Source organism: Protopterus annectens, chromosome 14.part0 (assembly GCF_019279795.1).
Source record: "Protopterus annectens isolate FY-2018-M chromosome 14.part0, PAN1.0, whole genome shotgun sequence".
NCBI lineage: Eukaryota > Metazoa > Chordata > Ceratodontiformes > Protopteridae > Protopterus > Protopterus annectens.
In genome coordinates, this window is record NC_056748.1 from 88751268 (window position 1) to 88769362 (window position 18095).

General features: G+C 39.9%; 1 protein-coding gene across 1 annotated transcript in view; it reads right to left on the reverse strand.

Moving 5' to 3' along the window:
• LOC122788628 (inactive pancreatic lipase-related protein 1-like) overlaps positions 1-18095 on the reverse strand; it is a 659185-nt gene that overhangs the window by 537709 nt on the left and 103381 nt on the right. The window contains exons 3-4 of the mRNA XM_044055526.1: positions 4451-4576; positions 4221-4355 (exon numbers count right to left, since the gene is read on the reverse strand). Of these exons, the coding sequence (XP_043911461.1) occupies positions 4221-4355; positions 4451-4576 (261 nt within the window). The remainder of the gene's footprint in view (positions 1-4220; positions 4356-4450; positions 4577-18095) is intronic.

The following is an 18095-nucleotide window of genomic DNA, read 5'->3' on the forward strand; positions in this document are numbered from 1 at the left end:
TTGTAGCTCCTGGAAGGTTACAATGAGCCTGAACACTCTTCTCCCCCTCGCCCTAGGCCTATTGTCAGCAGCACCAACAGCACTGACTTCCAACATCTAGCAGACACAGATGCAGAAAAGCTGCAGCAGCCCCTAGCATTATTTCAGTTAAAATTTCCAAGTCTGTACTATAGTGGGTGAGAGTATTGAGGGAAAATGGGGATGCAGGATGTATGCATACTTTATACAGTTGTGGTGTGGGTTCTCCATGTCAGATTGGCTAATTATGACGCAGTGCACTTGCTTAGGATTTAATTGACATGATTTAAAAGCCCTTTATTGCACAACACAGCGCTATGCACAGCATCACGCAGCATAGATTATACAAAACTATATATAATTAATTGAATATATCTGGTTTTCATTCATAGCTGGCTACATCATGACTGTGACATGGGTGGTCTGATCACAGTAACATGCTAAGCTGTACCCAAACCATTTGCGGCAAGCAGCACACTGTGCAAACACATGCACTGAGCACAAAAAAATCCTAAAAGTAACATGACACTTCCCCGATGTCATCCACATCCAGTGGGAATATAAACACTGTGTAGGAGCCTACACAACATAGATATGTGATCAGGGTTGCTCCCTTTAGCGATTCAACAAATCCATGGCATTTACCCCTTATTTGCATAATATTCTTGCTGACAGCCTGGAAACTACATGGTTCATAGCTGTGTAAGCTGGGTAACAGCACAAATGCACCATTGTACAAACCCAATGCAAGGTCTTACAGTACATTTCTCTGAAGTACATTATAAGTGTTATTTTACCAATTTTTTTATTTTTAAGTTAAGCATGTTTGTGCAATGTGGTGCATAGCACAAACATGGAAATTATTAAAAAAATATATTGATTTCACATAATCCCTACTGTTTTCAGACATCCACAATGTATGTTTTGTACAATTTTGTATGTGATCTTATCTTTTCAGGGGAATGAACTTTTACATCCCTTTCTTTCAGTGTAAACTCCTGTACACAAAAAATTTCCGTGTACACTACTGACACAGACACAGAGTCTACACAGATGTATTATGTCTTGTTGGATTGGTCCACCTGGCTAACTTGCATGAAATTCAGCTACTTAAGCCAAAATGTTGCTTAGCATGGAAGTTTCCCTGTTTGAATGTGGTAGCGCACCACTACACAGGGTTTACTGAATCTAAAATTGTTCATACCCATGTACACATCGCTGTGCGATGCGCACATGGTAAAACATTACATGTTAGCTTTACTGAATTCCCCTGATAAGAACAGAAAATGGGTCTAGCCCACTACCATAAATAAAAGGACTCACTGTTTAACGAGAGGACTGCAATTGACTCCGACAGATTTGTTGTCTTGTTTTTCTGTTTGGTCTTAACTCTCACAACACTTGTTGGTAAAGTATAGTGAAATGTATAAGATGATTAAAAAGGCCTATGCATAGTGTAACTTTCGGCATTTAACCTCTTTCTATAACTGTAAGAACAATTAAGTCATGTAACAGTGAGGACAACAGTATAAATTCACAGAGACTGGCAAACTCACTGGACAAAATTGCTGAAACATTATTTGTTGTATCAGAACTGTAATGGGTACATTGAAACAATTGTTAAACAAAACTTGGCCTAAACTGGGCCGCAAAGTCTCAGGAACAGTATAGAAACATAGCACACTGAGAATCACCTAGCCGCACACAGTATACTGTCTGGAAATAACCAATATTCTGGTCATTAAGGAGTGTTATGTACAGCCTTTAGGGTTACAATTTTGCCCTGTTTGAGGGTTCTTTTTTAAAACATCATGATGCAATGACCACAGTGGAAGGCAAATTTGAAATGTAGAACTCCAAATGCTTGACTTACTGCAGACCATAATTATACATCCAATGTATAGCAATTTAAATACTACTCATTTTAAACAGCAAAGATGTGGTAAAAGTGCCCAAAAAGTAACTAGTAATCCAAAATTAGGCACCGGAGACCAGCAGTTCCAACACACAAGTGATTTAATGTTCAAACACAGCAAAAGGAACACACATCCACAAATAACATAAACGCTGATAATACTTCCCCTTACATTTTCATCTCATAGAACTTCATCAGATGGGCAAAAACCTCAGTTACCTAGTTAAATAACTTTTCCTGTTTGACTAGACCAATGAAATCATTGATTCGATTAGTTACCAAGATACAGAAAGAGTGGATTCTAAACTGCATGTGACACTCTTACTAGTCTAGCACCATCTGGTGGACAAATAATAAAACACATGAAAATGTATATAAAGTCAAGAATTCACTTAAATAAATAAACCACGATAAAATAACATGAATATACATAAAAATGTAAAAAAAATGTAACATTTTCACAATTTTGCAGACCTGAGCTTGAGTACAGGTTTTATAGACACCATATCATTAAGTCCTGAATTGTTGCTGGCATCCAGGACTAATTGCCAATATAGTTCCCTGTATTTGAGTCTGGTCTCCCATGGCCCACCCCTGGGGTCTATAGGGACCACCTCTATCATGAAAAATTGATACTCTGCTTTTGGACATGCCTGAAGATGTTTGTACAGGGAGTTATTATCATTTTTCTTCCTTAAATCATAAAGGTGTTCATACATTCTTTGTTTTAACCTTCTTTCCGTCTTACCCACATAGGAGTCACATCACATGCCCCACACAAAACAATATATACCACACCTGTGGTATTACAATTTGCATACCCTCTAGTAGTTATATACTTGTTTCTACATTTTAAATATAACATGTCCCCAGTCCGTATGTACTTACATCGGGTACAACTTCCACATTTGTGTGTACCTTTTTGTTACTAATGAGTGTTCCGAAATTGTTATAATGGGAACCTCCTTCCAAAATATTTTTGATATTTCGTCCTTTTTTGTATACACATTTAAGTGGCTTGTCAAATATACAATTTAAATCTGATAAGGCTACAAATTTTTTCCACTCCTTGTTATAACTTGTTTGACCAAATTTGTTTCACCATCATATGTGATAGTCAAAGCAGATTGGTAAGACGCCCCTTCTATCTTCGTACCTTGCCCTGCATAATCAGAGGGGTGATTTTTACCCAAAATAGGGGCAAACCTAGACTCTCTACCATCCATGACTTCTGTTAATGCATCATTCAAAAGTGTGGGAGGGTACCCTCTGGCTTTGAACATTTCTACTATAAAATCACATTCTCTTTTAATTTTACATTTTTTTACATTTTTATGTATATTCATGTTATTTTATCGTGTTTTGTGGGAGGATGGCACAATGGTTAAGGTGTTTACCGCACAGACACAAGGTGCAAGGTTTGATTCTCACATGGGATAATTAGCTATGGCTAGGCTTGAAATGGTCCACAAGGACAATTAGCCTAGTATGAACCTAACCTAACCTAAGTGAATTCTTGACTTTATATACATTTTCATGTGTTTTATTATTTGTCCACTAGATGGTGCTAGACTAGTAAACATGCAGTTTAGAATCCACTCTTTCTGTATCTTGGTAACTAATCGAATCAATGATTTAATTGTTCTATTCAAACAGGAAAAGTTATTTAACTAGGTAACTATGAGGTTTTTGCCCATCTGATCAAGTTCTGTGAGATGAAAACGTAAGGGGAAGTATTTTTATCAGTGTTTATGTTATTTGTGGATGTGTGTTCCTTTTGCTGTGTTTGAACATTAAATCACTTGTGTGTTGGAACTGCTGGTCTCCGGTGCCTAATTTTGGATTATTACTCATTTTAACCTATTGGTGGCATGTTGCCCATCAAATGCATACATGAAATCAAAGAAATGTTGACTAGTCACTTTAAGCAATAAAGCAATGGTGAGCTAAAGTGCTTTATGCAGAGGCAATACATAAATAAACTTTGGGTGTAGCTCACACATATGAAAGATATTCATCTGCATTTTAAATAAATCACTTCATAGTCTTCTTTTTATAAAACAGAACAGTGTAATTAACAGCCCAGCTTGAGATGCACAGTATAAGCTAGTACAAACTGCAAAGATTGTTCTCTCATGGCAGAAATGAAAACACAAACAGAAAAACATGGATGATAGTATTTCTTCAGAAGTCACTGCCCTTCCAAGTGATAAGATAAATTATCACAGCTCAGTAATGTTGCATTTAACATTTACATAAAACAATGAATACCAAAAATAAAAGGTACCTCCAAAATGTCAATAAAATATGCCACTTCTGCACCAACCACACGAATATTATGAACAGCCTGAAGATATCGAGTTCTGGAGCCCTTTTTCCAGTCGACACATATGCAGTTTACATCTTCCACATCAAGCATCTCCTTTAGGAACAGCCGTGTTTTATTAATTGTGTGATTTTTAGAAACATTTAAATTGGTGACTTGTCTTAAATACAAAACTTACAGTATTAGCATACCTTGCACATGTCAAATAGCCATGATTCATCTCCTTTGTCAATAAATCCGTGAATGATAAAGCATGTTTTCAAAGAGGCATTAAAGTTTGAAACTTGTATTGTTGCAGGATCTATAGCAGTGATTTCCTAGGGAAAAATAAGCAAATCTAGTTACATGAAACAAGCTGAAGTCAGTAATTTAACCACTTTTGTCTGGTTTAAATATTAGGTTGTTCTTTTGTCATTAAATCATTAAACTACAGTGGCTCCCCTAGGCATTTCTCCAGGATCTGCCAAGTGATACCCATACACATCTATTTTTTTAAAATTATTTCTGACCCCTTGTCTATGTGTGATACCCATACACATCTATTTTTATAAAATGATTTCTGACCCCTTGTCTATGCTGAACATCAAGCAGTTTGCCCCCTCCTGAGCAGCTTATTCATTACCCTAATCCACCTCGGCTGAGTTGTACCTCATATATCACTATGGGGGAGGACCCCATCATCAGAAAGCCTTATAGCATTTAAAGGGGGACAGAGGTAAAAGCAGCTCATGGATGCCCATCATCAAGACAGGATTTTATTATTAAGCCCCTGCCCCACCCTTTCTAGCGGACATACATTTCTATGTGATGGTTGAGTTTTGCAATGCCTTCCCCAGCAGATGTATGCTTTATTGCATGTATTAATTAGGGTCTATATTAGAACATTGAAGTTTCAAAACTTTGAATGTTCTAATATCGAACCCTATTCAGCGAAAGCTGAAAATATCAAAGCAACAGAAAAACAAATTTTTTCCTAGGGAAAGAATTCGGTTGTCCATTTCTGTTGCTTCAGTATTTTCAGTGCTGTGGTGGAAAGTTACGGGTTGGGTTCAGGTAAGTGTGCGATTGAATGCAGGTTAGGTTAGTTAGGGTTAAGGTGCAGGTTAGGTACATGTGCGATTGTCTGGACGTGAGGGTTAGGGCAGGTTAGGTGAGTTAGGGTTAGGGCACTGGTTAGATATGTGTGCGATTGTGTGGACGTGAGGGTTAGGGCGGGTTAGGTGAGTTAGGGTTAGGGCGTGGGTCAGGTAAGTGTGTGATTGTGTAGACGTGAGGGTTAGGACAGGGTAGGTGAGTTAGGGTTAGGGCGCGGGTGAGGTGCGTGTGTGATAGTGACGGACGTTAGGGTCAGGGTTTGGGTTAAGGTAAATGGATAGTTAGTGGTGTGTGTGTATAGTTTAGTGTAGGGTTAGGTGTAAGATTTTAGGTGTATGTGCATGGATTGCTGTTTGTTTGGTGTGCTTGTGTTGTGTGTATGTGTTTTGGAACAGCAAATTTTTTCCCTAGGAAAAAATTTGCTGTTCTGTATGTTTGATGTTTTCAGCTTTCGCTGAATAGGGTTCGATATTAGAACATTCAAAATTTTGAAACTTCAATGTTCTAATATAGACCCCATTAATTAGGCTAACATGACCAACTTGACAAAGGCAAACACACATCCCCTAATTAGTTACTGCATGCCACTTTCCAGTTTTTCCATGACAGAGACATCAATGCAGTAATCAGACAGCTGGTACCAGGTTATGGTTTCTTCCCTCCCCTGTCACACTTTCAAGTGCAGCTCTAGTGATCAAACCCATGTTATCTGGGATGTAGTCAAAACTTTATCCCTCTGTGACACTGAGGTGGCATTAACCATATGTATTTCCCTTTTTGTATTTACATTAATAACTGCAAAACCATACAAGCTACTGAAAGTTATCCAGTTAAATTTTACATGATAGTCAACACAACAACTAACAATACTTGATATTATGTAGTACAGCTAGAGACGTCAAGTGATGTTCGCATGCATAGTTATGCAAATAGTCAGAATGTTCATATTTCTGTAAATATCACTATCAAAAAACAAGACAGAATGCCATGGAATTGTGTGAAAATTCACAATGGATGAACAAAATGAAGCTGACAGTATGTGTGTAGAAGAAAAAGTTATTTATAAGACAATGTAAAATTAACATTAACTTTTTTATTGTGAGTTACAAAACATGGTTTAAGGCCTTGAAATGAGCACATTATACCACTGTGACTGTGAGTTTGTGCTGAAAAATGTTATTGTTTTGTACTTATTGGTAAGAATGATTCATCTTTCTGAAAAGACATTAAATCGAGACCCCATCTGCCTGAGTTGATGGTTGGTCAGCTGTATCTAAAAAATCCAATGACACTTATTAAAAATGAGTAGGGAAGGTTTCCTAAAGCCCTGGACATATTTTCCCTATTAGTACAAATACCACTTTGGGTCTCCTCTGAAAACAGGATACTAGCCTAGTGGGACTAACCTGGTTAACAAAAGATAAATAAAAATAAATACAATTCTGGAAATATGTCAGTCAGACTGTAAATTGTAATGTGATTGTCAAAAGTGTAAAGATAGAATCCATCATCCACATCACCACAGCACCAACCCAAGAACAAATGGAAAGACCAGCAAACTGCTTCCGAGGAGCCAAAAAACTTTACTGGTTAAGTGCTTTTGTTCAAAAGACCTTCATCAGAACAATGAATCAATTACAACCACACCCATATATACCCCTCATGGTGTGTCACATGTTAAAGCAAAGCTAATAAAATGTTAAAATATGCAAAAGACATAAATTACCACTGAATCCATTTTAACTAATGAACTAATGGAGCAAGAGTCATTCAGCCCAGGCTAATTACAAGCATTCAGCAACAACTGCCATATCAACTCATTTTTATCTAGATATTCATCATTAATCCATCCCTGAGCATTGTAGTAAGCATTATATTAAAAATATGATAATATGAAAACATTATCTTAAAAAGTAAGTCAACATTGCCATAGTAAAATAAGTTTTATTAAGGGGAACTGTACTTGTAAAGGGATTGTCTACATAGCAATTTGTAAAAAGTGTGATGTTTTTTATATAGGTAAGACAGAAAGGACATTGAAGAAACGAATATATGAGCACACTTAATAGTATTAAAACTAAGAATGTAAACAATGCCTTATATAAGCACACCAGACTTAAAATTAACCATGATGAGTTCGTATTTGGTATTTTAGAGCAGGTGGATATGGAGCTGGGGTAGTGATTGAGAGAACACACTACAGTACAAGGAGCTGTTGTGGTAGTTTAAATTGAATGCCTTCACTTACCGTGGATTAAATGATTGTTTCATTAAAACCTGTTTTGAAATGTAGGGCAGTCAAACTGTAACAAATTACTTTTTTTATTCTTAGTATGTACTGCACACAGTTTGGTGGACATTTTCTTCCCATTTTGAAGTTTTTTATAAATTTTAGCAACATGTTTTAGAAAATAACAATGTATCACTGAATGCCTCACAGACTCTTTTTAAACATTTTAAAACATTTCAAAACATCCTAAAATACATTTGTAATTATTTTTAAGCATTATCATATCAAGTAATTATTTGGTATTTTTTTATATTTAACTTTCTATTTGTTACCATTCATTCATTTATTCTTCATTCTGTATTTATACTTAAGGTAATTTTAGTTTAATACAGAAGTAAGAGAAAAGAAAATTACTTCTTTATTTCTTCACTTTTTAACATTTATGCAGTTTTTAATGTAATGCACTGTCCTAGTAATGTATTTAATGAGGGACAGAGAAAATGATGACTTACTTTTTAACATAATAATGTTTTCATATTATCATATTTTTAATATAAGTCTTAATACAATGGTTTATGGATGATTATGCATGTACTGCTGTTTAAGAACCTGCTGATGCTTGTTAATTGATTTAATTAGTTTTAGCAATGTGGTTTTATTTAAACAGGATACTGGAGATGAGATATTATTCTGATGAAGTCCTGAAAAGCAAAAGGACAAAAGTGCTTAATTTTTCAACATTTTTAATAAAACTTGATATTTACTTATTTGAGCCTCTCCCTCCATTTATGGTAGCACACCCAGCTACTTTGGCCACCTATTTATTGCTTTGTTGGTTATTTCATTGGTGGCTTTTCTTGGTTATTTGGTTAATCTTTATAAACATCTACTGTATATAATTCCCCTGTATTTCGTTGAAGGCACAAAAGGCTGAAGCTGAAGGTACAAAACATCAAAATCACAAAATATCAAAAACAGAAGTTATGTACTCACCATAACTTTCCATGTGTGTTGTCCATCTCGTCTTCATTCTAAACTGGTTGTGTTCAGAACTGATCCTCGGTTCCGACTCGGCCTTCTATAAAAGCTCGATGTCTTCCAGTAGCTCCTGGCTAAAACCCTATCCCATCATACCCTAGGAAGGCTCCCCAGATCTTGTTTGCTGATATAACAATAGGTACCACATGAGCTAACTAATACCTTATAGAGCCATGAAGAAGGTCAGAGAACATTAGTTACCAATTGTATCTGCTCGGTCCTCCAGGAGAAGAAGGCGAGATGGGCAACACACATGGAACATTATAGTGAGTACATAACTTCTTTATGTGATGTTGTCCTATCTTGCCTTCATTCTTAACTGGTTGGGACAGCATCCCTAGCACCATCTTTCTTAGGTGGCTCAAGTGAGAATATTTTTCAGAACAGTGGACCCAAAAGATGCCCTGTTCCTGGAAGCCAAATCCACTTTGTAATGAGTGTTATGAGGCCTTGTTCATGTTGCTGCATCACAAATGGTGTCAATTGGTAGTCTAGCCCGAAAAGCAGAAGAAGTTGCTATGGCTGTTGTAGAATGACCTTTTACTTTATAGGAGAGGTCTTTGTTATGAGATTTGTAAGTATAGGTAATACAATCTGAAAGCCATTTCGAAAGAGTGACTTTAGATATAGGAGCACTTTTTTAGAATCTGAAAATGATACAAATAATTGGTCATATTTTCTAAACTCCTTTGTCCTATGTAAGTAGAAATGCAATTCTCTATGTACGTCTAGTTGGTGTGACATGTATTCTGCCTTGTTGTCATAGTTAGGAAAAAAGACTGGAAGTTCTATGGATTGGTTCAAATTATATTCTGAACATACTTTGGGTAGGAAGGATGGCTTTGTTCATAGGGATACTCTGTCTTTGTGGAAAATCATGTAAGGGGGCATTAGAAATAATGCTTGTAGCTCAGAAACTCTTCTAGCTGAAGTGATGGCTATCAAAAGAATCGTCTTCCAAGTTAAAAACTTTAGATCACAGGATGATGCAGGTTCAAAATGGGAAATAATCAAATGGAATAAAACAAAATTCAGGTCCCATGGTGCTGGAGGAGCTTTAATGGGTGGTCTTAACAAAATAGTTCCATTTAGAAACACCTTGCAAAGCCAGTGGGACATCACATTCAGCCCTGATTCACCTAAATGGGAATTAGATATCACTTCTAACTGAAACTGAATAGTAGCTGAAGCTGCACCATCATTAAATAGCTTTGCCAAGAATTCAAGGATGGAAGTTATTGGGGCAGAGAAGGGGTCAATGCAATTATTCAAGGCCTAAGAAGAAAATCTTTTCCATTTGCTCATATATAACTTTCTCGTTGAAGCCTTAAGAGATGAGATCAGAATATGTTTCACAGATGGAGATGGAGGGTTTGAAGGGAGGGGTGGAGCAGCCCTGATGCATGAGTCAGAAGGTCCAGAACTGGGTCTAGAATCCATAGCTCCTCATGGAGATGAGGCCAAAGGAAGGGGAACCAGATTTGATGAGGCCAGTATGGGGTGATGACTATCAAGTTCCTTCCCAAGTGGATTTCTGAAGAACTTTGGGTATCAATGGAAAGGGAGGAAAAGTGTAGAGGAGAACTGAGGGCCAGTCATGTACAAGTGCATCCCCTAGTGACTCCCCCAGAGGGGGGATTAGGGCAAGATAGCTGCTGCATTTGGCATTCATGGACGTGGCAAAAAGGTTGCAGCAAGGCTGGCCCCATTCACAGAAAATCATCTCCGCTACTTCTTGTTTAGGGAGCACTCATGAGGCATCAAAATTGCCTTGCTGAGTTTGCCTGCTATCATGTTGGATTTCCCTGGGGATGTGCATAGTTATCAGAAAGCACTGGGAGGAGGTATCCCACTGCCATACTCTCAGGGCCTCCCAACAAAGGGGCAAGACCTGGTTCCTCCTTGTTTAAGTACCACACAACCAACATGTTGTCTGTCTGTATTGCAATAGTTCCTAGCAGAAGAGAGTTTTGGAATGCTTTTTCTAGAAACACTGCCCTCATCTCTAGGACACTGATGTGCAAATGGGCCTCGTGATCTTGCCAGATGCCTTGGACTGTCTTTACCAGATAATGCCCCCCAGCCCAAGTGGGAAGTGTCCATGGTCACTGTGGCTAAAGGTTGTGGGAGAACAAAAGGTCATCCTAATGTCAGATGAGTAGAGTGAATCCACCAACAAAGGTCTTTTTTGCAAGATTCTGTTATCATAATTTGGGGGACATGAGTAGTTTCTGCATGGACCACTAAGTGAACAGTCCCCCACTCTGGAATCATAGATAAACTAACTAAGCTGGGCATTAATCCCTACGTCACCCAATGGGTTGCTAACTGGCTTACTGATAGAACCCACACTGTAAAAGTAGCCGACTCCAAATCCAGCCCCAGACAAGTGACAAGTGGAGTACCTCAGGGTTCAGTCCTGGGACCGCTCTTGTTTGGCATCTACTTCTCTGGAGTACAGGCCAACACTAAGGGACTCTGGATACCAAAGTTTGCAGATGACTGCAAACTGGGAGCCATTATTGAATCCTCAAATGATGTGGATACTCTACAAAAGGGCCTTACAGAAACAGATGCTTGGTGCCAGAGCCATGGGCTCAAGCTCAATGCCAAGAAATGTATAGTTATCCCCTTTGGGAAAAAACATGTATCCGTGAATTACCATATAGGTGGCAGTACACTAAACACCGAAAGTTTGATAAGAGACTTAGGGACACAGATGGACAGTGGTCTCACCTTCGATAACCACATCGCCACAACAGTCAGGAAATCCTTCTATGTGGCACACCTCATCACTAAGGGCTTTTCATCCAGAAAAAAGGAGGTCATTGTCCCACTGTACTCATCCCTCATTAGACCCATTATAGAATACAATGCCCCGTTTGGTATGTACCTTTCAAGACATCTGCAACAACTGGAAAGGCCACAGAAATACCTCACTAAAAGAATCACAGGCCTAAAGCAGATGCCCTACACTGACTGCCTTAAAAAACTCCAGCTATACTCTGTCGCATATCATCTACTCAGAGGCGATCTTTGCTTAACATACAAGGCCATGTCAAACCCAGAGCTGTTGGACATGCTACACTTAAAGAAATCCCAATCCCTCAGAGCCACACGCTCCAGGGATCTAAACCTTGTCATCACAATAAACAAAACATGCTGGAGGGATAGGTTCCTGACCCAGAGACTCCCCAGACTCTGGAATAGATTGCCCATACATGTCAAGCAGAGTGCCTCTTTGGTCCTCTTCAAAAGGAACCTTGACGATTGGATGGGAGAAAGGAAATTCACCCGGGGGATCACGTCAGTCGCCCTGCTAGACAGGGGTCCAGGGAAGTACATAGTGTGGGAAGAAATAGCCAGGGAATTGTTATGGCTAGGCTTGTATAAGCTCTAGGGCTGATAGCCTAGTACCAACCTATGAACCTATGAACCTATAAGCCACTGCAGAATTCTCATATGCAGACATGCTAATGGGATCAAGTTTATTGTTGCTGCCATGGTCCCCAAGGTTTTCAGCACTGTTCTTGCTTGTATTTTTTCCTTGGAAAGTAGGTTTTAGACTTGTTGCCTAGGACAAGGAGCCAGTCATCTGGATAGGGAAACACTCGGAATCCTAGGTGTCTCAACTCAGCCATGACTACTGTCATACACTTGGTGAACATTCTGGGGGTTGTAGTGAGACCAAAAGGCAGAGCTCAAAATTGGTAGTCACTGGCTCCCAGCTGAAAGTGCAAATGACTCTTGGATCACCTGTCCATTTTTATGTGGTAGTACACATCCTGAAGGTATACAGAGCACATCTAATCATCTTGTCCCAGAAAAGGGAGCATCGAATGCAGTGTTACCATCTTTCACTGACATGTTTAATTTGCTGAGATCCAGGATGGGTCTTCAGTTCCCTGTTTTCTTTGAAACTAAAAAGAACCTTGAGTAAGTTCCAGATCCTATTTGGTCTGCGGAGACTGTCTGAGTGACTCTTTTTTTCCAACAACTTTTGTATTTCTAGAGTTGCCTGTTCCCTTTGACCGGGTGGAATGTCTGGGATGTTTTTTATGTTTGGGACGGGAAAAGAAAGGGGTACAGAGTAACCTCTGGATACGATGCTTTGTACCCACTTGTCTTTTGTTATTTTTAGCCAGGCTTCTGGGTACAAAGATAAGTGACCCTGGACTGCCTCCAGAGACAGACAGGTGGGTCTCCTTTCAGGAGTGCTGAAAGGGGTATACCAAGGAAAGATTCCCTGTCACCCTGATTTTGTAGACCCCCCCCCTGCCACACAGCTGGCATCTTCCATTAATGCTTCCCCCTCTACCCTTGGGGGAAAAATCACCATGTGTGTCCTGAAAAGCTCTCTGGGATTTTTGGAACCACATTTTTCTTCCCTTATGACCTTTTGGATAAGGTCTAGAAGGTAGGGAAAAATGGACTCCTACGGCAGAGAGATTTTTCCCTACTTGTTCACACCTGGTTAGTGTGTCTTTGACTTTTGGCCTGAACAGAGATGAGCCATCAAAAGGGGTGCTAACAAAAGAAGATTTAAAGGGTTCCACAAAGTCACACAAGCACATCCAGGAATGTCTCCTTAGGGAAATTCCTAAACCTGCTGTCCTACTCGCTCCATCCGCTGCATAAGAAATGAGTCTCATAGAGGAGTTAACCACTGAATTTAAGGTGGAGAGCTGAGAGGAAACCATCTCTGATACCCCTTCAGCTACTGAACCTTAGACAGTATATCCTAGCTCCTTCAGGAGGTCTCTCTGAAGTCTGGTAAAATGGGTGAGATAATGCAGCAATTTGAGTGCAAAGGTCACTGAAGAAAATGTGTACTTTCTATATCTGTCCATCATACGAGACTCCTTGTTTGGCAGATGGACAGAAGAGGACGTCTCTGAAAGTTCATTTTTGGTGGCTGCTGCCACCACCATAGCATCAACAGGGACATCCTTTGAAAGAAAATTCTTATCTGTAGGGGATGTTATGAATTTGTCTGGCCTCCGAGGAACAGACTCCACTGAGTCTGGAGACTCCCATGCCTTTCAACAAACTAGGTCAATCAGTTTGTTGAAAGGCAGAGACACCTATGAGGTGGAAGTGTGAGACCCAAAGGCCTTCAAGTATATAGACTCCTCCTTAGAAGGGTTGATGGGTTTCCAGCTGCCTCTCTGTTTAAGTATTTCCAGGATGTCTGTGAAGAAGACATCCTCAGAGGGTGACTGTGGGGACCATTCTGACTCATCAAGGTCTGTATCAGATGTGATTGACTACTATGTGGAGTCTAAATGCTTCCTCTTGCAAAGTCTCTTATGAGGGACCTCTTCAGAAGGGTATTCTGGAGAGGTTTTGGACGAGAGGGATTCACCCAATGGGGCATGCTGAGGCCTAGGGTCTCCGCATCTCTGTGGATGCAGTGGTGCTGAGACAGACATCGGTGCCTTTGGGGGAATAATGTCTGGATCTGAAAGTGAATCTGTCTGTGAAGACAACCCTCTCCTCATCACCTTGAAAGCCCCCTGCCTAATCCGAGGAAACTCCCACCTCTGAAGAACCAAAGGACATTCCCAGAACCAAGGAGTTTGCTCTGAAGCAGATGTAGGAGCCGAGCTCACCAGCGCTAAAGCCCCGAGAGGCAAGTTTGGATTTGACAACTGTCCGATCTGACTCCCCTCCCTGGACCCGACTGGAGAGTGTCGGCTCCTAGACTCCTCGAGCTCAGATGGAACCGAGGACATCAGAGCAGTAGTCAGGCCCGAAGATCCTGGGATAGGTCTCGGCTCCGACGGTTCCACTATAACCAGTTCTAGACATTCTGGCTTTGAAGTCCAGGATCAGATCAGAAGAGGAATCGATGGTGAAAGGGTAGGCTTGGTCGGTTCTGAAGCTCTCTGGGTTGGATCTGACAACAGTTTGGCAAGTGCCAGTGTCTGTAATAGCCTATGCACCATGTGATCCACATCATCATCAGAGAGGCTCCTGGAGGGTCTAGTGGAGGGAGCAGAAGATCTTGAAACCTGTAGTAAGGGACATCTAAAGGTTGGAGATACTGGTTCCAATTCCAGGGACCGGCTCCGTACATGAAAACCCAATGGCTCCGAAACTGAAGGAGCCGAGGTAGAAGGCTTCTCAGGCCCAACAACCTTCGGGTCTGAAAAAGAAACTTTTTGCAACTTTCTTAATGGCTCTGAATGAGCCCCTGAGGAAGATGACCTTTTCCCTGAATTATCAGACTTTGAAGGGGGGGATTCCCTGAATTATCAGACTTTGAAGGGGGGAATGGCCTGATTTTAAAGGACCCTGACTTTCTTCAATAGTTTCTGAAAAAAGGGTCTTCAATAAGCCTCTCAAAATCAATTTATTCTTTCTCTCCAATGGATCCTCCTCTTTCAAGGCAGCATCATGTCAAAATGATCTTAGAAGGGTTTTTTCATAAGAGACCTCCAAGAAAACTGGTGGCCCCTCCTTGGGATCAAGTTGGAAAAAGGCAAAATCCATTTTCAAGATTTTGTGGTTTCAACATGTTGTACCTTCAAGAATTTGTACCTATATATACACGGATCTAGGACTTATGCACGAATGTGCAAAGTCCCGAATCCACAATCACCGAACATATATTAACGAAAGTGATATATGTTTAAAAAAAAGAAAGAAATCTACGTTTATGCAGGGGGGCTTTGCTCCCCTGCACCCTTCACATCCCCCTACTTTAATATTCTCACTCCAGGACCACACTACAGTGAGGAAAAGGGAATTTTCCCTTATCCACACCATAGTGTGGTCTCGCAAACAGGCATACTTACGCAAAAGTGCTTCTTCGGTGAAAAGCACTTTCACGCAAATATGCCAAACCGAAATGAGTTTAGGTGATTTTGTCTTCTGGGATCTGTACGGATCCCATATACACATACATAGCATACATATTCACATCATTTTTCTCCCACCCCCTGCCACCACCCCCCCCCAGATTTCTGTACTTATAACCTAAATGACTCAAACACCATTACATCATCACCAGATGTAACATCCTCAAAGTACTCAATTAACCTCTGATACCTTCTATATATACTTAACCAAATGGCTCTAAAACAAAGCTGATGTATTTTGCATACTTTTACAACTGTGCACCAGAGTATCCAGTTATTGTTAAGTCGATGTAACACTGTATACTTTCCATAAGTTTTCAAGGACCTTATTTCCTGGGTCTTCTCTAAAAAGGGGCTTCTTGGAGCTTAGCCAACCTGTCTTGATAAACAAATAAAATAAACACATACTTCATGCCCAATACCTGACAATAATTTAAGTTCAACAAAATCTTCCTCTTAAATTCTATTCACAAATACCCTCAACAAGCGGACCACCCCTCCCCACCCAAGATTCCCCCATAACATCTTCCACTCCAATCTCTTTTTTCAATAACTGTAATTATGAACTTACTGTCACACTTTCTACTACTTCTCACAATCCCACCACCCCCATGGCAAAATACATTACGAATATGACATTAATAGATGGAATTAACAGTCAAAACCTTAAACCCACTTCCATAACTTTTTGGAACTTGTAGAGATTTTAGACAAACACCAGATACAAATGATCACAACTAATCACACCAAGAGCATTCTGTCACCAAAGCTCAAATCCAAAACCTCACTTACCTGTGAAAGGATCAAACAATGCATCCACAATCAAGGCCCAATTTTATTTTTTTTTTTAATCAGACTCACAACCCTAATGCCACTTCTTTTAGCACATAGTTATATTGAAACAGATGTCAGTCCATCCTTACCTTTCCAAACAAATATGATGCCAGTCTCCCATACTACAAATAAATATAAGTAGTATGCCTAACAAGTTAGTGCAACATTGTGCCTTTATTGAAAGTTACTTGCCTGACATAGTTGCCAATTCTAGAATCCTGAATGAAGTCAAGTACCCCAGACCTAGCACACCATTACCTAGGGCATACATACATTCCAATCCCAGGTCAAGATCAAGAAAGTACTTTTATGTAAGTTAAACTTTCCTAATGGTTGATGTCTAAATGATCACTGCTGCAGTAGCCTAACCTATATGGGTTATATCCTGCCAATGATATAATAGCCAGCTTACAAAGCTTTAGGGCCACCATCCATGCCAGCTTACAAAGCTTTAGGGCACCATCCATGCCAGCTTACAAAGCTTTAGGGCCATCGTCCATGCCAGCTTACAAAGCTTTAGGGCCATCGTCCATGCCAGCTTACAAAGCTTTAGGGCCACTGTCCATGCACACAGTCAGGCAGCTTGAGCTGAGGTGACTAAAAGACAAGTTTGAGGATGAAGCTCTTCAGAGCCTTCCTGCCAGCATTAAGATAGAGACTGAGCCCTGAAAGAATAATGCTAGGAAAAATAAAAAATAAATGCCCACACTCTGGCATCAAAACCTCACCAAAAAAACAAGAGGGTGGAGGGAGGGATGTGGCTACTGCAGCAGTCATCATTTGAATAGCTGCTGTTATGGTAAGTTTAACTTACACAACTGTACTATGTTCATCATATTGATCGCTGCTACAGTATCCTTAACTATTTGGGTAGATTACCTTAGCTAACTATATTTGGGAAGTGGAAGGAGAAGAGTCCAGGAACTCCTGGACAACAGCCCTACCAAAGCTTGATCTTGACCTAGAGAAAGGATCAAGCTTATAGTACTTTGTAAAGGTATGTACAGAGGACCAATTAGCAGCTTCTAGAATATTTCTAAAATCCAACCCATTGAAAAAGCCATAGATGAAGCCAAGGTACTAGTATATTGGGCCTTGACCCTGCCTGGGATAGTTTTGTTGTGGAGACTATAACAAAAGGCAATAGCCTTAGTCAACCCTTTGGAAATAGTCTGGTTTGACACAGGTCGGCCCTTCTTATTCTTCCTTCACAAGAAATGAACAATTTAGTTTAGTTCTGTCATGATAGTACCTGAGTTGTCTGTGGACATCCAAGGTATGGAGTATCCTTTCTCCCTTTTTATATGTTCAGGAAAGAAAATGGGGGGATGGAGAGTTTGGTTTAACCAGTGGCAGATACCACTTTAGGCATAACAGAAGGATTACTTTTCAATGAAACCCTGTCTCTATGGAAATGAGATAGAGTTGACTCAACATAAGAGCTTGCAACTCAGATACCCTTGTTGCAGAAGTCAGATTAATCAGTAAAACTGTTTTCCATGTTAAGAACATCAATTCTGCCAGATTATCTGGTTCAAATGGAGCAAGTGTTATCTTCTCTAACACAAAATTAAGATCCCAGGGAGGGGCCACCAGTTTTCTTGGAGGTCTCTTATGAAAAAAACCCTTCTAAGATAATTTTGACATGATGCTGCCTTGAAAGAGGAGGATCCATGGGCAGAAATGTTGAAATGGCCAACAAATGAACCTTGATAGAGGAATAAGAAAAGCCATAGGATAGTAACTCACACAAATATTGCAGAATCAGAGAACCAC